Source organism: Zingiber officinale, chromosome 4B, assembly GCF_018446385.1.
Source record: "Zingiber officinale cultivar Zhangliang chromosome 4B, Zo_v1.1, whole genome shotgun sequence".
Lineage (NCBI taxonomy): Eukaryota > Viridiplantae > Streptophyta > Magnoliopsida > Zingiberales > Zingiberaceae > Zingiber > Zingiber officinale.
The window spans coordinates 94167030-94191331 of NC_055993.1; the positions used below are offsets into that span (position 1 = coordinate 94167030).

Below are 24302 nucleotides of genomic sequence, written 5' to 3' on the forward strand. Positions count from 1 at the left end.
CCACTTGTCCCTTTCACTTTATTTTTTCTCACCACCGAAACCTCAATGCTCTCTAAATCCCCAAATCCCTTTCACTTACACTTTCTTCTCTCTGGTCGAGACCATCGCGGGTTCTTCGTCGATGAAGATCTAATCCTCGTCGCGGGGGATCTCATCGACGAGGCGCACAAGTAGACCAAACCCTCGCGTCCTCGATACTGAAATCCAGGCTCGGCGGCGACAAAGATCTCCAGGTATGCGATTTCTTTTGCTTCTACCAAACTGGTTCCTTCATATCTGCAGATCTCTTTCTTTCCATTCTTGGAGCAAACTTCAATCGCTTCCATTCTGGATTTTTTTTTTTTTTTTTGGGGGTTCTCTTTTGCACGAAGAGCGAGGATCATCTTGCCCGTTCAAGTTCAATAAATATGAATATTTGTTCTATGATAGCGGTATATGTTGGTTATGACTTAGTAGTTGAGTTCTGGTATTCATGTAGTATATGTGTATGTTCGCATGAATTAAATCGATCCCTGTGATGTAGATACTTCTATAGTCTGTTCATTTTGCAAAATTAGATCGAATTTCTTCTGTTCATCCACACTTTTTATGCAAAGAAATTCTCTTTTAGAAAAGGAAATTGTTTGCCATTAGATCTGTCATACCTTTCATGTTATTTGATTCAAATGCGAATATTGTTCTACACTGGATATTTGTTCTAAAAGATAAACCTTTACTTTTAAAAGCGATGGCTACACAAAGAAACAACAACGAGAAAAGATCTTATTCTCACTCTGATCATTCTGAAAATGAGAAGAAATCCCAGTGAAGAAAGAGACACCTACGTTCCTGGGCCTGAGGACACTTTTTCGTTATTTGTGTCTAGGAAAGAAGATAGAGAGCATCATTGGGAGGGGTGGTGAGATTGTGAAGGAATTGAGATATGAAACACAAGTTAAAAGTAGAATTGGGGAGGCAGTACGTGGCTGTAATGAGTGTGCCATAACCATTTTGCAAATTTCTAGTTTTGCTACTGATAATATAGCTGAGGTGGTTTTGATGTAATCAACATAGTCAGGTTAGGTTCTATTAGTATTTAACCCTTGTATCTAAATGTGCAAGAACTTAGGAGTACAAGAAGTCAAGCGAAAGACGCAGCTAGTGAGAAGGACAACACGGAAGAGAGCCGATGGGCTCAGTACGTCTGAGTGACGAGGTGTTGCGGAAGAGTACGCGGACAGACGAGAAGGAGGCATGCGACGTTTCCGAGGGACAAGAAGTCTGAACGGAAGATTGCTCAAGAAGGACGGAAGTTGGGTTCGGGTGAGCCTTATTCCGGATGGTCGAGATCACCCATGCGAGCGGACCTAGAGAGAAAGACCCGGACCAAAGTGAGCGAAAATGGAGCGGAAGACCGGGACCAAAAAATCAACAAAAGCTGATTTTTTGGTCCAGGGCGCCCTGAGTTGGTCGGGGCGCCCGAACTCCAGGAGCTCGGAACCCTTCCGGGTGACAGGAGCAGAAAATTATCCGGAACGTGATGTGGCACGTTCCATTGCGATAGGGATAAAAGTTTATTCCCTCTCAAGCGCCTAGAACCTTTCCAAGCGCTCCAACCAGGGTTATAAATATAGCCATGTCCCAATGGTTCAGAACAACACTTGTAAACGCTTTTACTTTGTTCTACTATTTGTTTGTGAGTCATCAATGCAGTAAGAGACTTCTTTGCCTGAAGGAGACTGTTTACTGAGCTTTCAACTTCATTGTATTAACAACCTCCCTGGTTGTAATCAAATAAACCCTTCGTGCTTCTACTCTTAGTTTACTTCTTTTTCAGTCTTTCTTTTGTTTATGCAAGTGTTAGTTTAATTAAGCTACAAAAGTTCGAGAAAGATTCATTTTATTTTGCAGGGATATTCAGTCCTCTCTAGCCGGCCGCTCAAGGTCCTACAATTGGTATTAGAGCGGGTTTGCTTCAGGAGGATTAATCGCTGAACAAAGCACACGAGATGGTCGGACCGAGCATCTATCTATCGAAATTCGAGGGGGAATTCCTGAGTGGAAGAAAAAGATGGAGGTATTTTTTAAATAGATTTTGAATTATTAATAATTATGAAATATGGTTTTGTAACCCTGAAAGATAAGGCAGAATATCAGTAGACAAAGGAGCAAACCGACTTTGTGACTAACGGCAAAGCAGAGTTTCATCTACTTAGTATTTTACCACCTTAAGAAGTCAACCATATCGGAGCCTACGAGTCAGCAAGGAGCTCTGGGAAAAATTCTTAGAATTACATGAAGGGACCTTGGAGCCAAAACTAGCGAGACAGGACCTACTCCAGAACCAGATCAGCAACCTCCGGTTAGAAAAAGGCGAAACCGTCGCACACCTCCATTCAAGAATCAAGGAGCTCATCACCGGACTCATGAATCTTGAATAAAAGGTAACCAACCGAGATTCGCTAAGGTACGTGGTTAATACATTTCCTAGAACTCCGAAATGGTCGACCATAGTAGATGCGTATTTCATCTCTAAGGATTTAGAGGTAAGCATTTTAGAAGAACTTTTTTCAACCTTTGAAATTATGTGCAGGTATAAAGAAAGAATCAAAGCAAAACATTGCCTTCAAAGCAAAAATAGACGAACCAGATTTCGAGACATCACTTGACGATGACGAAATGTCACTCATGGTAAGAAAATTTAAAACATTATTTAAAACTTAAAAATTCAATCAAGTGCGGGGCACAAAAAGAAAAGGAAAGTGATATGCTACCACTGCCCAAAATTGAAGAAGAAGGACAAGGAGAAGAACAAGAAGTCAGCCCGTCCCAAGGATAATCTAAAGGCGACGTGGGACGACACGTCATCCGAATCCGAAATCGAAGCCTACGCCTCACTAGTCCTAATGGGAGACCATCAAAAAGAAGATGAAAGTTACTCAGAGATGAGCATCGATGAAGGGAGGTGATCATTAGAGGAAAACTACAATGAAGGGGAAGCATCAGAATATGAGGTAAGTCAGGTACATGCCTTATCTCCTGAAAAATCATTTCAATTTATTAAGATTCTTTCCAAGGATTTAGTAAAATTAAAAAAAAAAAATTAGACTTGAAAACACAATTAGCCAATGCATGCCTCTTAAATTTGTTTGATAGTTTAAAATTAAAAAACGATAAATTGAAAGTTTGAAAATTGATTATGCATGTTTGAAACTGAATAACTTTCAAAAACCAAAGTATGGTAGGCTAAATTGGTACATTAGAAAACACCAAGGTCAATAGAAAAGTTCCCGGAAGTTACGTACCTCCTAAATTTTTAGTAAATCTAGTAGGTAGGAACCTGTACTGGGTTCCATAATCATATTTAGGTTAACTGTTTTTCTAAACTTAGAGCTTTCAGAAAGAAAATTAAATGTTTAATTTCTTTAAAAGACTTTGTTTAGAAAGTGGTTGTTGATCCAATAACCAAGAAGACCGAGTGCCTCGCCACAGCCTGTAAGTCAATTATTGAAATAAATATTTAATTGACTTACTATGAAACATTTAACTAATGCTTTAAATTTTTGTTAGAAAAATTTATTTAGGTCTGATCATTAAAATTTGTTCAAGTTATTTTTTTAAAACTTTAATCTAAACAATCTGTTGATTTTTTTTTCCATTAGAAAATTTTTATGAATTAATTATCAAAATGTTTTTTTTTATTTTTGCCTAAAATTTAACTTTTGTGAAATTTTGATTTAAACAATATGTTGAAAATTTTTTTGTTAGCAACTGTTTACAATTATGAAAATGCAAACTTTTTATTCGGCCTAAAATTCAACAATTAAAAAAGAAGTTTTTTTTTTAAATCAAAGTTTTTAAAACTTCACATTTCATTTTTTTTTCCCCTTAGACTTTAAAGTTAGTTTTTCCAAAGTCATTTTAAAAGTACCCCATTTTTAATGTGAACAAAAGGGAGAGTAGTAAAGATTAAGTTTAGAGGGAGGGTAGTTAATACAAATTTTTATACTTGGATTTTTTTTTTTGCAAAAATTATAATTGTTATTTGTTTATGATTTACACTAACTTAACTTGAGTTTGATCACATCAAAAAGGGGGAGATTGTAAGTGCCTCAAGATGATTTTGATGTGATCAACCAAGTCAGGTTAGGTTCTGTTGGTATTTAATCCCTGTGTCTAAGTGTGCAGGAACATAGGAACATAGGAAGTCGAGCGAAAGACGCAGCTAGCGAGAAGGACGACACAGAAGAGAGAGCCGACGAGCTTGATGCGTCTGAGAAATGAGGTACTACGGAAGAGTACGCAGGCAGACGAGAAGGAGGCGCGTGACGTTTCTAAGGGACGAAAAACTGGAGCGGAAGATTGCTCGAAAAGGAAGGAAGTTGGGTTCGGGTGAGCCCTCTTTCGGATTGCCGAGATCACTCATGCTAGCAGAGCTGGAATGGAAGACCCGAACCATGGCGAGTGGAAACGGAGTGGAAGGCCGAGACCAAAAAATCTACAAAAGTTGATTTTTCGATCTGGGGCGCTCGGAACCCTTCAGAGCGCCCGGAGCAGATAAAAATTATCCGGAACGTGACGTGACACGTTCTGTTCTGACGGGAATAAAAGTTTATCCCCTCTGAAGCACCTGGAACCCTTCTTGGCACCCCGACCTGGGCTATAAATACAGCCCTGGTCGTAATGATTCATAACAACACTTGTTAATGCTTTTAGTTTGTTTTACTATTTGTTTGTGAGCCATTAACGTGTAAAAGCTTTTTCCGCCTGAAGGAGATTGTTTATTGAACTTTTAACTTTCTTAGATTAACAACCTCCTGGTTGTAACCAAATAATCCCTTCGTGCCTGAACTCTTAGTTTACTTCTTTTTCAGTCTTTTATTTTGTTTATGCAAGTTTTATTTTAATTAAGCTGCAAAAGTTTGAGGAAGGTTCATTTTATTTTGCAAGGCTATTCACCTCCTCTAGCCAGTCGTCAAAGGTCATACAACAGGGTGGTCAACTCAAGGACCAGTCGAATTATGCTCAGCCAACAACATCATCCTAACAGGGCGATCGACTCAAGGACTGGTCGAATTATGCTCAACCAACAACATCATTCTAATAGGGCGGCCGACTCAAGGACCGGCTAAATTATGCTCAATCAATAACATCATCCTAATACGGCGGCTGACTCAAGGACCAGCTGAATTACATTCAGTCGGCAACGTCATCCTAACAGGGTAGCTGACTTAAGGACCTTTCAAATTATGCTCAGCAGACAATATCCCGACGACTTGTCATAATAACAACTCTGTGTCAGATAATATTATTCTGGAAACATATTCAGGAATCATAAAAGGTATACATCTTGATAAGTGGAAGATCCTTGGACGACTATGGCGTATCGCCTAGGTTGTACCCTCTCTTCTTTACTTAACAACCTCTGACATATTTTGTCACCTCATGATTGTGGAGGTTATGGGAGGTGGTATATAAAAGAAAAGTCCTCTCTGTAACGAAGGTACGTTCACTTACATCTACAACTTCACTCTTGTGCATATGCTCTTACGGTTATTTATCCACTCGTCTGGATTTGTACTGATTTGATCGTCTGAGGATCTTTGCCAGAGATTCCCTCTTGATTTTTAGACACTGATATTTTATTTGATCGTCTCCTTATGCACAGGATCAGAAGGAATTTTTTCCGTAGACAAAAGATCCTCTATCAATCAACTACTAATCTATTATACCCGGCATGCCATCTCTATCATTTTTAAACAGGATCAACAAACACGATTTCCCTATCGAAACCTTTCATATAAGCTTTATTCAAACTCTTGAATTAATAGAGAGATATTTTCAATCTTACTTACTAGCAGACTTCACTAGTCGACGGATTTGACTGTGTTGGAAATTTGAGCGAATTGTGCGTGCGTGATTAATTTGGAGCGTTGAGATTGACTGAGTAATTAAATAAATTGTGAACATCCGATTAGAAAAAAAAATGGAAACAATATGGAGTCGACGACCCAGACGTCCCTGAGAATAATAACTGATTCGATTAAACTATTTTTATGGAGAAAAACACCTTTTTTTTTCAAAAAAGCAAAAATCTTTTCATCAGCCAACCTTTCACCTACTTCTACGAAAGTACCCTTATTCTTTTAAATCAAATTATTAAATTTATTCTTCTTCATATCTTAAAACTCTATTTTAGATCAAATTATTAATTTTTTTTCTTGCATCTCTTCTTCGAGAACACGTATTGCCACAAAGCATCGATTCCTCGCTTCCGTGAAACAAATGGTAAGTTGCATTTGATAGCCAAATGAAAATCAAATCAAAATTTGGTTATGGTGGTTAAAAATGTTAATGGAACGTGATGGAAAGGAAGAAAACACCATTGTGTGCTAAAACGACTTGCAGCTAAATAACTATAAAAGTCATATCTGAGCAAAAGATGATATCGCTCATTTCGAGTGACCTAGTATCGTCAAGGGGTATTTTGTTCTAACACAATGACTTTTTATATGGGGGAGGTCAGACATCAATGAAGCATTTTATATCTGTTTGGAATTGATCCTCAAGACCTATTAGAGCAAACATTAGTATCAAAGTCAAAGTTAAGGTGAGGGGGTGGTCAAATTTAAGATGATGTGGCAATCACCTAGGAGAAAGGAAAACATTCTCTCATCTAGTCTTGATTAATCGTAACCCGACCGGGTGAAGACAATCGGTCCTTAAGCCGAGTGAATCGAGAAGTTGGACGTTTTAAGGATGGCTAGATCTTAAGGTGACCAAGATTGAGGTCGATCGATCTTATGGGCCGATCTGAACGATTGCCTCACTCCACAATGGATCAACTATAGGGGACATGTATACCTGTCTGGTCACAAAGTCGGATAGGTTTAGATGTCCCGACCATACAGAAATCCGGCTAGGATAAATATAGCCCAACCTAATAAATTAAACAAACCTCTCAAAACGAAGTGGGGTTTCTTTGGGAGGCCCATTATATGACTAGCTAGGTAAAAGGATTACCGGGCAAACACTTGATTATACTGAGATTTGTATCCAAAGAAAAAATTGTTATCAGGATTGCGAAGGGCACGAACAAAGGTATAAATCTCATCAAACTTAGTATATGTATTTTTTTTCTCCTTCGCATGGATCTTCTAGAGAGGATCTAGTAAATTTTCCACTGCGCTTTTCACATGTTTAGCGTATATAGATCCCTACAGTGGTGTCAGAGTCACTTGCGAAGGCATATACTAAATTATAGTTAGATTTTTATATGTGATATAGAAATTGTATAAGATATTTACTATGATTTGCATGATTATGAGTTAGATTTCGGCTAAAGGTCTCGGCTTGGACATTGTTGTGAAGAGCAAGGTTTCGGCCAAAGGTTTGGTGGGTAGCAAGGTCTCGGGACCGCCGTGGCGTTGCAGCTCATAACTCTTTGTTGAAATCATAGTAGATTTTATGTCATAAGGATATTGTGAATATATATGACATAGTACATGGTTATGATCCTCTACCCCAATGTGATTAGATGTGTGTGTGATGTTGTAATTCATAATACGGTCTGCATATCGTGCCTTCAATCTTTTATCACTCTTGTTGTAAATTTAGACTACCTTCGAATGTAACTCGAAATTTCTTTAGGTTTTATTATGTACAAATTAGAGAGAATTAGTCTATTGGACGATGGTGAAAAAGGAAGAAGGACAACAATACACGATGACCAATGAAGCACTTGGAGAAGAATCTTTGACCTAGGTTGTCTTTTTGATTTTCTCGTTGGCTTGAGAAGATTGTAGATAATGGGGTCATAGCCATGTCATATTTTATTTAGTATATATGTTGATGTATGTCATGATATGCCATAAATGTATGTGATGCATGTGTAGCTATCGTAATTAGGTCCCTTTCATATGCCTACCAAAATTTGGTACTCACTACTACCTCGATCATTTGTAGTCAGGTTTTGCCAAAGAAAAGTGACTCGTTTTATTTTAGTAGAGTATGACATGACAATTGTGATGTCTGACTATTGGACTTTGGATGTGACTTAACTAAGTTATCTCAATTGGATTGAGAACTTAGAGGCATATCCTATCCAATGTAATTCAAATTATACTAGTCTTGGGTGATTAGCCAAAGCTAACTCAAGATGAGTTGTAATATGGATTTCATAAGATGGGTAAATGAATAAATGGTCTTGTTCATCCAATTATACAAGAGTTACATAGGATGTAATTGATAAACATTGTCTACTTAAGTTATACAAATCTTGGGCGATTAGCCAAACCTAATTCAAGATAAGGTATAATATGGATCTTGTTCAATTGATACACGTTGCCTACCTAAGTTATACAAGTCTTGGGTGATTAGTCAAAACTAACTCAAGATGAGGTATAATATGGATCTTGTCCCACTTGAATGTATTTGCTCCTAGGTTTAGAGATAGTAGTGACTTGTCCCTACCAAGTTTTAGAATTCAGTGGAAGAATCATTTAATTAAAGGCATAATTAAATGATCTGAATATAATATTTTTTCCATATTTTATTGTTGTATATCACGATGTCATCTAGTATGTCAAATACACTCTCTTTGCGATCTATCCTCGCTAAAGACAAGCTTAATGGAGCTAATTTCGTAGACTGGTATAGGAGCTTAAGAATAGTTCTCAAGAAAGAAAGAAAACTATACATCGTAGAGCAACCCATTCTTGAAACACCCCCTACTATTGCCACTAGAGCTTATAAGGATGCTTTTAAGAAGTATCAAGATGATGCATTAGATGTATCATGTCTTATGCTTGCTACCATGAACTCTGAGCTTCAGAAGTAACATGAGAACATGAATGTCTATGATATGGTTGAACATCTTAGACAACTATATAAGAACAAGCAATGCATGAGTGATTTGAGATCTCTAAGATTCTATTTCAATATAAAATGCAAGAAGGAAGTTCCGTAGGGCCTTATGTGCTCAAAATGATCGAGTATGTGGAGAATCTACAAAGGTTGGGATTTCCACTAGGCCAAGAATTGACCATTGACCTTATTCTGCAGTCATTGCCCGAGAGCTACAGTCAATTTATCATGAATTATAACATGAATGAAATTGACAAACCATTACCTGAGATGTTGAGCATTTTGAGAACTGCTGAACTCAACCTTAAGAAGGCAAGTCCTAGTGCCATTTTGATGGTGCAAAAGGACAAAGGCAAATAGACGCCCAAAGGTAAGGGTAAGACCCAAACCATAGGCAAGGGCAAAACTCATATATTGAAATCCAAAGATGGGGTTGCTACGAAAGGAACCTTCTTCCATTATGGTGAGACCATACACTGGAAGAGTAACTGCAAGAGTACCTAGAGGAACCGAAAAGGAAGAGAAGTGAGACTTCTGCCTCAGGTATATATGTTATAGAAGTCAATCTATCGATTTCTTCTCCATGGGTATAAGATACCGGGTGTACATCTCACATTTTTACTAATGTGCAGGGGCTGAGAAATAGTAGATTTTTGACAAAGGGTGAAGTGGATCTACGAGTAGGCAAAGGCACAAAAGACGCTGTTATAGCTGTAGGAACATATTCCTTATCTTTACCCACTAGGTTTGTTTTAGAACTTGAAGAGTGTTGTTATGTGTCTGCCTTGACTAAGAATGTTATCTTTGTTTCTTATTTGGACATGAAAAGTTTTTCATTTGTAATAAAGGACAAATATTATTATGTTTATTTCAATGAAATGTTCTATTGTAGTGCACATCTTGTGAATAGACTCTATGTTCTAGACTTTGACAATCCAATCTATAATATAAATATCAAATAGTTCAAGTCTAATGATTTGAACCAAATATATTTTTGGCATTGTCTCTTAGGTCACATAAATGAGAGTTGCATATCCCAACTCTATAAGGATGGACTTTTGGACTCATTTGACTTTATGAGGTATGTGAATCTTGTTTTCAAGGTAAGATGACAAAGACTCCATTTAGTGGACATAATGAAAGAGCAAAGTACTTGTTAGGACTCATACATACTAATATATATGGTCCTTTCAGAATAGCAACTAGAGGAGGCTGCCATTAGTTCATTACTTTTACTGATAATTTCAGCAGGTACGACTATGCGTATCTGATAAGATACAAGTCAGAATCCTTTGAAAAGTTCAAAGAATTCAAGAATAAAGTACAAAATCAACTTGGTAAACGTATTAAGATGCTTCGATCAGATCAAACTGGGGAATAACTTAGCCAAGAGTTTCATGACCATCTCATTGAGTGTGGGATAATATCTCAACTGTCTTCACCTGGAAAACTACATTAGAATGGTGTATCAGAAAGGAGAAATCATACTTAATTAAATATCGTACGATTGATGATGAGTCAAACAGATCTTCCTATTTCCTTCTGGGAACATACTCTAGAGACGGTAACTTTCACACTTAACTGCATTCCATCTAAGGCAGTCATAAAGATACCATATATGATATAGACTGGGAAGTGTTCCAAGATGTCTTTTATGAAGATTTGGGGTTGTGAGACTTACATTCGACGACAAGTCTCAGATAAATTAAGACCCAAATCAGACAAGTACTATTTTATAGGATATCCCAAGGAAATAAAGGGAAATTACTTTTATAATCTCACACAAGGTAAAGTATTTATTGCCAGAGATGGTGTCTTTCTAGAAAGGGAGTTTATTTTTAGAAAAACTAGTGGGATTAAAGTCGATCTTGAAGAAATTCAAGATACATAATTTACCACTGAAGCCTTGATGGAAGTTGAACAGGCACCACAAGATGTTGTGAATCATGATTTTGTTAATCACAAGAATTTGTGGAGTAATAACCTGTTTAAGTAGCACAAGCTTTACGCATATCTGATAAGACCCATCGTCAACCTGAGAGATATTCTTTTCTCTTTTATGACCATGGTGATGTAATTCTTATTGGTCTCAACCAGCCTACATCTTATTAGGAACCTATACAGGGCCCAGATTCTGATAAATGGTTAGAGGCTATGAGATCTGAAATGGAATCCATGTACACTAACCAAGTATGGACCTTGGTTGATCCACTTGAAGGGATCAACCCCATTGGATGTAAGTGGATCTTCAAGGTGAAGACTGACATGGATGGTCATATGTATACCTATAAAGGTATATTAGTGGCTAAAGGATTCAAGTAGATTCATGGTATACACTATGATGAAACCTTTTCACCAGTTGCGATGCTAAAGTCTATTCAGATCATACTTGCTATTACAGCTTACTATGATTATGAGTTCTGGCAGATAGATATCAAAACTATATTTCTTAATGAAAATCTCCTCAAGGATGTGTACATGGCACAACCTGAGGGTTTTGTAGATCTAGAGCATGCTAGAAAGGTAATATGGTTTAAAGCAAGCTTCTAGAAGCTAGAATCTTTGATTCGATGATTGATCAAAGTGTTTGGTTTCATCAAGAATGAAGATGAATCTTGTGTCTACAAGAAGGTTAGTGGGAACATACTCATCTTTCTCATATTGTATATAGATGACATACTTCTCATTGGAAATGATATCCCTACTCTTCAGTCATTGAAAACTTGGCTTAGGAATTATTTTTCTATAATAGACTTAGGAGAAGCAGCCTATATTTTAGGCATCAAGATCTATAGAGATAGATCTAAGAAAATGCTTGGTCTAAGTCAGAGTACATATATTGACAAGGTGCTTAATCGTTTCTCCGTGCATAATTCCAAGAAGGGATTCCTGCCGATGTCAGATGATGTGAGTCTTTCGAAGACTCAATCCCCTTGTTCTAAGGAAGAAAGGGACCGCATGGAGCAGATTCCTTATGCATCTGCTATAGAGTCTCTCATGTACGCCATGCTTTGTACTCGCCCAAATGTCTCATATGCATTAAGCATAGCGAGTAGATACCAGTCAGATCTAGATGAAGGTCATTGGATAGTTGTCAAGAATATTCTTAAGTACTTGAGAAGAACTCAAAATTATTCTTGATCTTTAGAGGCGATGAAGAACTTACTGTAAAGGGTTACACCGATGCTAACTTCTAAACTAACAAAGATGATTCCAGATCGCAATCAGAGTATATATTTTACTTAAATGGTGGTGATGGTTATTATATATTACAGCGGTTCCATATCATTCAAGTGATAATCGATAAAGGAGATGCGAGACTTTACAAAATATTGACTGATACTAATATTGCAGATCCTTTAACTAATGTTTTGGCACTGAGAAAGCATGATCGTCACACTATGTCAATAGATATTAGATATTTTAATAATTGACACTAGTGACATAAGGAGATTGTTAGTATTAGCCCTAGTACCAATTATGAGATGATTGATAGGACATTATTATATCATATTTCATTATTAATAAAAGATAAAAGGCATAGTTGGTTATTATATTTATTTCAGTTTAGTGCCAAATGAATAAGTATAATAATGTTCTATAATAGTAGGTTCTAGTTTACAGCATATCAATTGGTTGAATTGATAGTGGGAGCCTGTAGTACATATAGGCACTACTCTTAACTATTACCAGTAAAGCATCAATATACAAGGACAATATTAATACGATGAGACTAGCATGTAGGTCAACGGATGACTTAATCTCATAAGTCATGGATATAAGATATCAGGTTGACACATAGGTATATATTAGAGAATATATACTGAATGTCCCGCCATGACAATATTTTATGGATCGTTATATGAGTGTCATAAGCATTCTTATGTGACTATTGGTATGAATAGTCCTTAGACCTGAAGTCACTATGATTCCTTACATAAGGAGTTGTGTACTTTGGTATCGTCAAATGTCATCTGTAACAGGGTGGACTATAAAGTCGATCATTGGATATGCAATAAATTATGTGGAGGGATGTGAGTGATATAGATGAGATCTATCCCTTGCATATGATGAAAGTGATATCTGTGGGTCCCTTGATTAGTAGGACACAAGAATGCATGGTCATGCTCAAATGAGTCCATACAAGATATTGAGCTTATTTGTATGAGTGTGTCTACTAAGAGTTTAAGAAACACAAAGATTGATAAGATGATGACACATTCTATGCCTCATTGATTAATTTAGATATCAAAGATAGAAGGACCAAGTTTTACAAGATAATAGACATGGAAAGATTAAGTCAGAACTTGACATTCTCGTCACTTGGGTAGCAATGAGACTTGTTAGATGTCACTCATTGTTTATGTATGTAAAATGGTTTTAGATATATTGCCAACGTTACGAGAGCATATTGGGTCACATACAAAGAACATGTAGATTTGGAGATGAGTTTATTTTAGTTTGACTAAAATACTATGAACCTTAAGCATAATAGGTTAATCCAAAGTCTTGGTGTCAACTTTGTAGTTATTGGTACTAGTACTAGTGGGAGATTATTGGTATTAGCCCTAAGAGCCAATTATGAGATGATTAGGCTTTTTGGGTTACTTATTGAGTTAGACTCAAATGAATCCCTCATTGGATTGAGCACTCATTGGATTGAGTCCAATCCGAATTAGACACATTGAATTAATAGGTTAGACTCATTGGGTTATTGGATTACTGGGTTAGACTCATTGGATTATTAGATTAATTGTTAATCCAATATAATAATCCAACCCATTAAGAGGAATACAAAGAGATAAAAAACCCTTAGTATTCATTAATGAATATAAATAGGTTTTTGATTAGATTTTTCAAGAGAGATGAAAAATGAGACTCTTGATCTTCCCTTCTTCCTCCTTGGTCGAAGTCTTGGTTTTGGTTGAAACTATCTTGTGGTTGCTAGCACACCCTTGATTGGTCTTTCTTCTCTAAATAGTAAGTTCATGAGATGGATGAAACATGCTCGTGTGGATACCATAGAGGCGCAAATACTTGATTGCGCTAAGATCTACATCCAAAGAAAAAGTTGTTGTCGGAATTGTGAAGGGCACACAACAAAATTATAAATCTCATCAAACTTAGTATATGTGTTTTTTTCTTTTTCGCATGGATCTTCTGAAGAGGATCTAGTAAATTTTTTGCTGCACTTTTAAATCCCTACAGTTGCTAGATCCGAGCATAGGAAATCTCACTTAGCACGTTGAGCTGTCAATTCAGGCTCTTTGGAAGCTAGCTTGGTGACGTGTGTAGCCTTTAATTCCTATAGTTGAGCGAATAGTTGGGAGATTTCTACAGTCTTCTCGTCCAATTTTGTCTTTATGTCTGTTCAGAGAGTTGTTTCAGAGTGAAGTTGCTTCTGAAGTGTCCAAGGCACTTTTCAGCTTGGTCGCTTTCTCCAGTTCAACTTTGGCTAGCTTTGAGCCTCTTGAACTTGAGTGTCCAACTCCTTTATTCGTCTAGAAGCACGTGTGGCAATTGCTTCAGAAGCTTGCTACTTCAGCGAGTTGTTTTCTCATGCTAGGGTATATAATTATTGAGCCACGCCCATACTTATCATCCAGTGTTAAAAGATAGGCATCAATATGAGTACCCAATAGATGTAAAAAATAATCAAGTAAATTAATGACTTTGGTTTGTTCATAGGAATACTCGTCTGTCAAATTAGTAGGCGTGAGATTGTTGATCTAATTTCCTACATGTGCCTAGGCATCTGTAAGACGACCCTCCATCAGTATTGGGACGGCAAGCGAAGAGGTGGCTGTCGAAACAACCACATCCTGGGTAGACGACAGAATGAAGGTGATCGATGATTGATAAGGCTAATTCGCGATAGTGGTAGTGGTCTTTGTGCGGGGAGATGCAAAAAAGGTTTGCTATGGAGAATTGCCCAGTTGAGAAAGACCCTCCTGTGTTGGGCTGGCTCCTAGGGTTGGATCGGTAGAGGGACGAATAGATAGCATTCATTCATAAGATTGTGCCTCCTCTCGAGCGGGCTCTTCCTGGGTTAATATGGAGGCAGAGAAGGTATTTCCAAGGAGAGGGCTTGCCTCTTTGGAGATGGAGTAAGAGTAAGTTTGTGCCCTTTGCATTTTCGCTCTGGGGATACATCTTTCTTTGAAGGAATGATTTCCGCTATGGGAAGTGACTCAGAAGGCAACTCTCAAGAAGCGGTGGCTGTGTTGGACTCAGCTGCATGACTTTGAGATGCCCGATCGAAAAGGAAAGTCTGGGGTAGAGCTCGTTCGACCAATAGTTCTCATTCCTTGGCAAGAAGCTTTTCCTTGGTTAGGTTGATTTCTTCATCAACCATGGATTTTAAGATAGCATCCACTGCACAAAATAAAAAATATATCAGTTAGCAATAATGTAAGAATTAAAACTGCTAGAACTTACCAAAAGGACCGGATAGCCTCTTCTGGATAGGGCTTAAACCAAATAGGTACAAAAAGCTTTCCCGCAACCACTTGTGAATTTTGAAGTGCAGGTTGCTTAATCTAGGAAGGTAAGAAACATAGATTGGATCATGTTTAAACTTTTCATGGTTAGCAAGAGGAGGAAAGGAAGATTGTCACTCAGTGGGCCATGCAGCAAGATCAAGCATTTCCATAATGAAGAAATGAGATTTTCAGCCTTTGTTCAATGATGACATGTCCTCAAAGAAGACCGTCTTTGGTCAATACTGGAAGAGGAAAGCCCCAGGTTCTGATTTCTTGGGTTAGGAAAATAGATAGAGATTGCGGGGAGTAGGAGAGATGCCGAATAGACAAAACAACATGAACATCTCACATATATAGCTAAAGGCGTTCGGGATGAACTATTATAAAAGTATATAGAAATATTAACTTACTTTTGACAAAAAGGGATGGACAAGAAAGCATAGATCGGCTGCTAACTGGTCAGAAAGGAAGGTGATGTGGTTAGGAGGATGATGAGGAAGATCGTCTGGAGAAGGGAGGACGATGGGATATCCTTTAGGGATTTCATACCTAGATTGGATGTAAGCCCTATTAGAATCATCAAAGGTGAAATAAGTAAAGGGTATACCAAGGGACGAATGATTCTTGAGCAATAAAAAGAGCTGATGGGAGGTGAACAACTTATTAGATTACTCAAGGCACGAGAGAAGAAAAGATCGGGGAGAAAGGTTCGCGAGAAAAGAAATCGAAGAATATGAAGTGCGAAGTACTGAGAGTATCAATTGCCTAGGATTATTATAAAAACTAGTTTAATTGTGGCCATTTGATCAAAACGACATGCACTTTAGAGAACCATTGATCTGTAGGGAGGGGATTGCTGTTAAATCGTATAGAGTAGCATGCATCAAAAGTTGTTTTAGAAAACAAAAAGAAGAGTCACTTGGCATCAACCCATAAATGAGCATTTATGATAGAGGTAATAACCATATCATTCTTCTGACCTTGAACTTCTCCACGCTTCCTCGATAATCTATCCTAATTGATTGGTTGTAGACAAGTAGTCTTTGAAAAAATTGCTAGGTCTTTAAGGCGCAAAAAGAAGCACAAATCATTGGCTAGTTATAGCTAAAAGGATAGGAGGGTGAAAGTAGAATTTAGGTCTAGTTAATGGACTACACCTCCTTTGACTAGACTTGAAGGGGAGGCTAGTGATACGGGTTATGATGAGCGAGCCCTGGATATGACATGGAAGTCAAAGTTAAGGTAAGGGGGTGGTCAAAGTCAAGGTGTGCGACAATCATCTAGGAGAAAGGAAAACATTCCCTCATCTAGTCTTGATTAATCGTCTAGTGATAAGGTTCTTTAGTTTAACCAGACTGGGTCGTAACCCGGCCGGGTGAAGATAGTCAGTCCTTAAGCTCAGCAAATCAAGAAGCTGGCTATTTTAAGGATGACCAGATCTTAAGGTGACCAAGATTAAGGTCGGTGGGTCTTATTAGCAGACCGGAACGTCTGACTCACTCCATAATAGATCAATTGTAGGGGACATGTATACTCATTCGGTCACAAAATCGGACAAGTTTATATGCCCCGGCCATACAGAAATCCGGCTAGGATAAATACAACCCAGCCTAATATATGAACCAAATCTCTCAGAACGGAGCAGGTTTCTTTGGGAGGCCCATTATATGGCTGGTTGGGTAAAAGGGCGACCAGCCTGTAGTACTTATCCTTATATTGACGCCCGAACAGAATTTCACTGAAACATAGATTATCAAAGAGATTCTAGGGGGCATGATGCACTATACTACGTCTCGAACTGATTTCCAATATGATCAAGACACTACATCATCCTAATAGGCCAGTTGGCTCAAGGACCGGCCGAATTATGCTCAGCCAATAATATCATCCTAACAGGGCGATCGATTCAAGGGTCGGTCGAATTATGTTCATCCAACAACATCATCCTAATAGGGTGGTCGGCTTAAGGACCGACCGAATTATGCTCAGCCAACAACATCATCCTAACAAGACAGCCAACTTAAGGACTGACCGAATTATGCTCAGCCAACAACATCATCCTAATAGGATGACCGGCTCAAGGACCGACCGAATTATTCTCAGCCAATAATATCATCCTAACAGGACGGCCGACTCAAGGACCGGCTGGATTACGCCTAGTCGGCAATGTCATTCTAACAAAATAGCTGACTTAAGGATCGATCGAATTATGCTCAATAGACAATATCCCGACGACTTATCATAATAACAACTCGGTATCAAAGAATATTCTTTTGGAAACTTCTTCAGGAATCATCGTATCTCCCATCAGCAGACCAATTATAACAGCATATTCCTTCGGCCACCTCAGTGATAACAGAAGCTATAAACAACAAAAGAGGTATATATCTGGGTAAGTGGAAGATTCCTTGGACGACTACGGTGTATCACCTAGGTTTACCTAACAACCTCTAACATAATTTGCCACCTCATGATTACGGGAGTCCTTTCTGTGATAAAAGTACACTCACTTACACCTAGAACTTCACTCTTGCGCATACATTCTTGTTCATCCATTCGTTCAGATTCGTACTGACTTGAGCGTCGGAGGGTCTTTACCATGGACTCATCCTGATTTTTATGTACTGACGTTTTGTTGGATCGTCTCCCTATGCACAGTATAAGAAGGAAGTTTTTTCATAGAGCAAAAAGTTCTCTATCAATCCACTATATCCGATATATCATCCCTGTCATTTTTAAACAGGATCAACTAACAAGATTTCCCTATCGAAACCTTTCATATAAGCTTTATTCAAATTCTATAACGGATCTATATATATTTTTTTATTCAAACTCTTGAATTAATAGAGAGATATTTTCAATCTTACTGGGAGACTTCACACTAGTCGACGGATTTGACTGTGTTTGGAAGTTTGAGCGAATTGTGTGTGCGTGATTAATTTGGACCGTTTGAGATTGACTGAGTAATTAAATAAATTGTCAACATCCGATTAGAAAAAAATAAATGGAAACAATATGGAATCGACGACCCAGACGTCGATGAGAATAATAACTGATTTGATTAAAATATTTTTATGGAGAAAAACACCTTTTTTTAAAAAAAAAAAAATCTTTTCGTCAGCCAACCCTTCACCTACTTCTACGAAAGTACCCTTATTCTTTTAAATCAAATTATTAAATTTATTTTTCCTTTTATCTCTTAACACTCTATTTTAGATAAAATTATTAAATTTTTTTCTTGCAGCTCTTCTTCTTTATCTCTTTAAAGGTTTTCGAGAACACGTATTGCCACAAAGCATCAATTCCTCGCTTCCGTGAAACTAATGTTTAGTTGCATTTGAAAGCCAAATGAAAATCAAATCAAAATTTGGTTACACTGGTTAAAAATGTTAATGGAAAACGTGGTGCAAACGAAGAAAACTTCATTGTGTGCTAACGCGACCTGCGATTAAATAATTATAAAAGTCATTTATGAATAAAAGATGATATCATTTACTTTGAAGTGATTTAGTAGCATCATGGGAGTATTTTATTTATCCTAACAGATCATTTATATGGGAGAGATTAGATATTAACAAGGTATTTTATATTCATTGAGAATTGTTCCAGTACTATAATGGTTACAGTACTATAATGGTATTTTATATTTATTAGTTACAGTACTATAATGGTTATAACTATATCTCATAACTATTATTTGAAAATAAAATTATTTAAAAAAATAAAACTCGACTGAGAATGAAATAAAACATTATTTCAATAATAATAAAAAAAATAGCTCTTTTGACAATGCGCAGGAAAAAAACTATTGACTTGAGAGTTCTATTCTCACAGTTAGGTTGAACAGAGAAAAGTCTGCATTAGAGGCTTACTGATGCACCACCAAACTTAAAGGTGTTAAAAATTTAAACTTATTTATAGAACTTGAGCAACTTTGTGAAACAAACAGTCGTAGATTGCAGGTGCAAGCAACACAAATCAATAAACTTCCCTGACCAAGATGCAGCTCTTTCTTCTTCATCTTGGGTTGTTCTTGGTCAATCTTCATCTGGTATGTATCGGAAAGAAATCTTAATTAGCCCATAATTAAATTATAGGATCTTTCTAGCTTGCCATCTTCATTTATTTGTTTGTAATATTTTTTTCTTTGCTGAAATAAGTCTGCTAGCTAGTTTCTGAATTAAATAAAATATTAAAAGTATTATAGATGCATCGAATACAAACCATATGATGCATCTAAGAATCTAGTTATCTATCATCTTGAAGGCTGCGGGGTGCATGTTCTAAGGGGGAAATTCCGTCAACCTTCTAATCACTTGACGGTTGATTATAAGTTGATCTCATAATTTATTTTTTTTTCACGTAACTTAGAACGAATTGTAAGAAATGTCTGGTGTGAGTATAATCATCCTTTGCTATAATTTACAATAATTTAAGGCTAAAATCACAAAAGCCATTGATCATTAGTTGTCGCCGTACAACTTCTGCAATACAGCGGGAGCCTTGCTGCAAGGATTGAGAAACAACCTTAATTATATCAGTCCTTTTCAATGTAGAAGAGAGCGAGTTAAAAAGAAAAAGCTCTTGATTCCACAATGTCTAAATCAATCAAGCATTCTTCCTTGTATACCAAGACCCATTTTGTAGAAATCATCCATCTTAAAGTTCATAATCCATTAATAGCATCCCCTCGGATGGATCTAGTGGCTAGCGTATGAGGTGTTGCCACCATGAGATCTGGGGTTCGAATCTCGGTAAAGTCGAGGTAAATACCTCCCTTATGTGCTAGTCAATATTTCAAAGGCTAGTTGTAGCCGCTCTGATTTACCTCCTCCGTGTTGGCCCTGGGACGAGTTGAGTTGGCTAGTGCAGAACATATTTGCTATCATAAGACAAGGGTTCAAATCTCGGTAAAGTCAGGGAAAAAAAATCCTCCACTTTCCGATTTATCTCCTTACAGATGGTCGTAAAATTGACCGTGTGGGGTCATTGGGGTGACGAATTCCACCTTGCTATAATAACCCATTAATAGCTTATTATTATCGATCCCTTTTATGTATCAAATATTAGATCACTTAATAAAAATTTAATTCTTTACTGATAATTGTTATATGTGTGTTGTTAATCTCATATTAGCCTATCAAATGAAGACTTAATCCTTCAAATGCAAACTGCTCATGCTCTTTCCTGAAGAAAATGCGTCTTTCACCACAAGATAAGAGAAATTGAACCAGAGCCTGACCTTTTGTGCAGGAGATACAATGACCCCGAACAGCTCACTTATCAATGACCAGACCTTGATATCAGCAGGAAGCATATTCCAGCTTGGCTTTTTCAGTCCTGATAAAGATTCAGGGAATAGATATTTAGCAATTTGGTACTACAATCGCCCGCTTACAGGACAAAATATAGTAGTATGGGTTGCCAATAGGAACAGGTCTCTCAACAGTGCCTCCTCTTCACTGAACCTAACCTCTGACGGAAATCTAATCCTATTCGACGGAGAAACACTTGTTTGGTCGACGGGAGCATCCACAGAATCTAATCCTGCACGATTGCAACTATTAGACACAGGTAATCTTATGCTGACCACCGAAAACTTCAACAGGACTCTATGGCAGAGCTTTGACCACCCAAGTGATACACTTCTCCCTGGCATGAAGCTTGGATTTGACCTCCGAAGAAACACTTCGTGGCATCTCGTGTCATGGAGGAGCGACGTAGACCCTTCTCTGGGGAACTACACGATTGAGACCCATGGGGTTACAGAGCTTATAGCGAGGAACGGAACCACCAAAATCCATCGAAGCGGACCATGGAGCGGACGTGGATTCGTTGGCCTTCCTCAGATGAAGAACAGCACCTTGGCAAGGAAAGTAAACTTCACATTCGTATCCAACGAAAATGAGACCTATTACACGACTGGATACATCGATCGGTCGGTGCTATCGCGGTCAGTGGTTAACACTGATGGAAACTACGAGCGGTGGAGTTGGGACAACGGAGAATGGAGATTCGTTTGGCAATTTCCGGCGGATGACTGCGATCATTACAATCTCTGTGGGAGCGGCAGCGTTTGCTCTTGGGGCTACTATGCTTTCTCCTGCAGCTGCCTCCAAGGCTTTGCTCAGGCTAGTAACGGGTGCGTGAGGGAGAGGCCCCTGAATTGCTCCTCAAACCAGATTTGGAAGGCGCAGAACGTCAAGGTGCCGGACACCGAGAATGCCACGGCGTACGGCATGATCAGTCTGGATGCATGCAAGCGCTTGTGTTTGGGTAATTGCCCCTGCGTGGCGTACGCTGTGCTGGATGAGCCAAATGGGTGTGTGACTTGGCAGGGTGACCTATTGGATCTGAGATATTATACCGATGGAGCAAATGATCTGTACATTCGGCTTGCAGGTGAGTCTCTAATTGTTCGTGAATGAATAAGGGATGATTGGGTTTAGTTCATAATTCTCAAAAAATTTGTTTCTTCAGAATCATCAACATCAAAGAGTAACAAGCATGTGTGGGCGATAACAATACCAGTGATGCTTGGATTTCTGCTACTTTGTTGTATACTTGTAGTCACGTTGAGGAGAAACAGAGCCCGGAAACGAGGAACTCGGAATCATATCGAGTCCTCGGCCAAGGAAACTAGCAGGTTGAAATTGCAGTATCCAAATGCGGAGAACGGTAATGGATTTCATCACTATGCTTCATGTGGTTGGAAATAATGTCGATTGTATCAACCATGGTGTTCTTTCTCACAGGTGACTTGCAGAGCCTCCCTGGACATTCTAATTCTATGGCTGATGATGATGTATCAGAGCTGATGTCAAACAAGATAGACTCTGAGCATTCTGGTTACTGTGAGTATAGAGAAGTAGGTGAGTTCGGACGCTCTTTGTTCATTATTGCTTTGTTTGAGAGATTTCTGATAATTGATTGTGTGATCTTTGTTCCAGTTTCGATCCTGACATTAGGGGTGCTACCTTCCTATGATTTATGTACAATAAAAGCTGCAACAAACGACTTCTCGAATGAAAACAAACTTGGGGAAGGTGGATTTGGTATTGTCTACAAGGTAGAATTTCAATTATAAGAAAAGAAAATACTTATTCTTCCAAACTACGAGTCTGAAATAAACTTAAGATTTAGTCAGGGAGAGTTGCAAGATGGACAAAAGATTGCGGTTAAGAAAGTATCAAGATACTCTTCACAAGGCCCAAATGAGTTCCAGAACGAGCTGTCACTAATAGCCAAGCTACAACATAGAAATCTTGTTCGTCTTCTAGGTTCATGCATTGAGGGAGATGAACGACTCATCGTCTTGGAGTATATGGAAAACAAGAGCTTAGATAACTTCATCTTTGGTCAGTATATGTTTCTCCATTAATTTTCTTCATAAAAAAAGTTGTTGCAATTTTTATGAATAATTTGTCCACATCATGAGTCAGACAAAACAAAGAGCTCATTGCTAAATTGGCAAAAGCGTCTTGAGATTATAAATGGGATTGCTCGAGGGTTACTTTATCTGCATCAAGATTCTATATTGAGAGTCATTCATAGAGATCTTAAGTTGAGCAATATCCTCCTCGACAAGGATATGATTCCAAAGATTTCAGATTTTGGCATCGCAAGGATATTTGAAGGCGATGGAGTTTTAGAAAATGTAACTACAAGACCAGTTGGGACATTGTAAGTTCTTCAAATATATAAACCATTGTTATCATCACATAAATATAGAGTACTAATTAATATTTTATCCCTCAAATGCAGTGGTTACATGGCGCCAGAATACTTAACTGAAGGAGTATTTTCATTTAAAACTGATGTATTTAGCTTTGGTGTGATAGTATTAGAAATCTTAAGCGGTAAGAGGAACAAAATATTCAGTAACACAGATGCTAGTTTAAACCTTTTAGGACATGTAAGTAGAACTTCCATACTCTTACACATGTTTTTATCTCCTCAAGATGTTGTTTAGAATTCAAAATTTGATCCTTTCTCATTTGCAGGCATATAAACTTTGGAAGGAAGGCAGATCTTTAGAAATTCTTGATGATACACTTGATCATTCATATCCTACTGCAGAAATCCTTCGTTGCATCCGACTAGGTCTTTTGTGCGTACAAGATAATTGTGAAGACAGACCAACATTGACAAAGGTGGTAATGATGTTGGCCAGTGAGGATCAACTTTTGACGCCACTCAAGCAACCTACAATAACGTCAGCGAGTAGTGAAGGTGGTTTTACTACTAAAGAAATAAGTCACTCAATTACAGGACGATAAGTTCCAAATCTCTCATCATCTACGCTTACAAAAATAGACTTACTTCATGTATCATTTTCTCATAAAGTTGCCACTCTTCTCTAACTAAGTCACTATATAAAATTTGTCATATTGATCAAACTTATATGCATTCCCTTGCACAAGCACCCTAAATTTATTTCTTACTCAAAGCTAAAAACAATTGATTTTTGTCATGTTCCTTTGGAGTCATATTTGTGAACGTACTGTTAGTATTAGCTCTAATACCAATTATGAGATGATTGTAAAAGCTCATTTTATATCATATTCATTATTAATAAAAGGCAAAGTTGGTTATTATATTTATTTCAGTTCAGTGCCGATTGAATAAGTATAATAATGTCCTTGGGTAGTAGGTTTTTATCTACAGCATATCAATTGGTTGAATTGATAGTGAGATATTGTAGATATACATGGATCACTACTCTTAACTATTCCTAATCAAGCATTAATATACAAAGACAATATTAATGCGTTGAGACTAGCATATAGATCAACGAATGACTTGATCTCACAAGTCATGGATATGAGATATCAAGTTGACACATGAGTATATATTTGAGAATATATACTGAATGACCCGCCATGAGAATGTTTCATAGATCGTTATATGAGTGTCATAAACATTCTCATGTGACTATTAGTATGAATAATCCTTAGACCTAAAGTCACTACGGTT

The 24302-nt window shown here is 37.7% G+C and overlaps 2 protein-coding genes across 2 annotated transcripts in view; one reads left to right on the forward strand and one right to left on the reverse strand.

The window, feature by feature from the left end:
• Positions 1 to 326, reverse strand: part of LOC121978401 (G-type lectin S-receptor-like serine/threonine-protein kinase At4g27290) — a 32005-nt gene extending 31679 nt beyond the window's left edge. The window contains exon 1 of the mRNA XM_042530752.1: positions 103 to 326. Within this exon, the coding sequence (XP_042386686.1) occupies positions 103 to 326 (224 nt within the window). The remainder of the gene's footprint in view (positions 1 to 102) is intronic.
• LOC121975551 (receptor-like serine/threonine-protein kinase SD1-7) lies at positions 13 to 23778 on the forward strand. The gene is made up of 9 exons (XM_042527266.1): positions 13 to 233; positions 20935 to 21728; positions 21807 to 22004; positions 22082 to 22198; positions 22277 to 22395; positions 22474 to 22684; positions 22769 to 23009; positions 23091 to 23241; positions 23330 to 23778. Exons 2-9 carry the CDS (start codon positions 20984 to 20986, stop codon positions 23603 to 23605), a joined length of 2058 nt encoding a protein of 685 aa, XP_042383200.1. The 5' UTR covers positions 13 to 233; positions 20935 to 20983; the 3' UTR covers positions 23606 to 23778.
• The last annotated feature ends 524 nt before the right edge of the window (positions 23779 to 24302 follow it).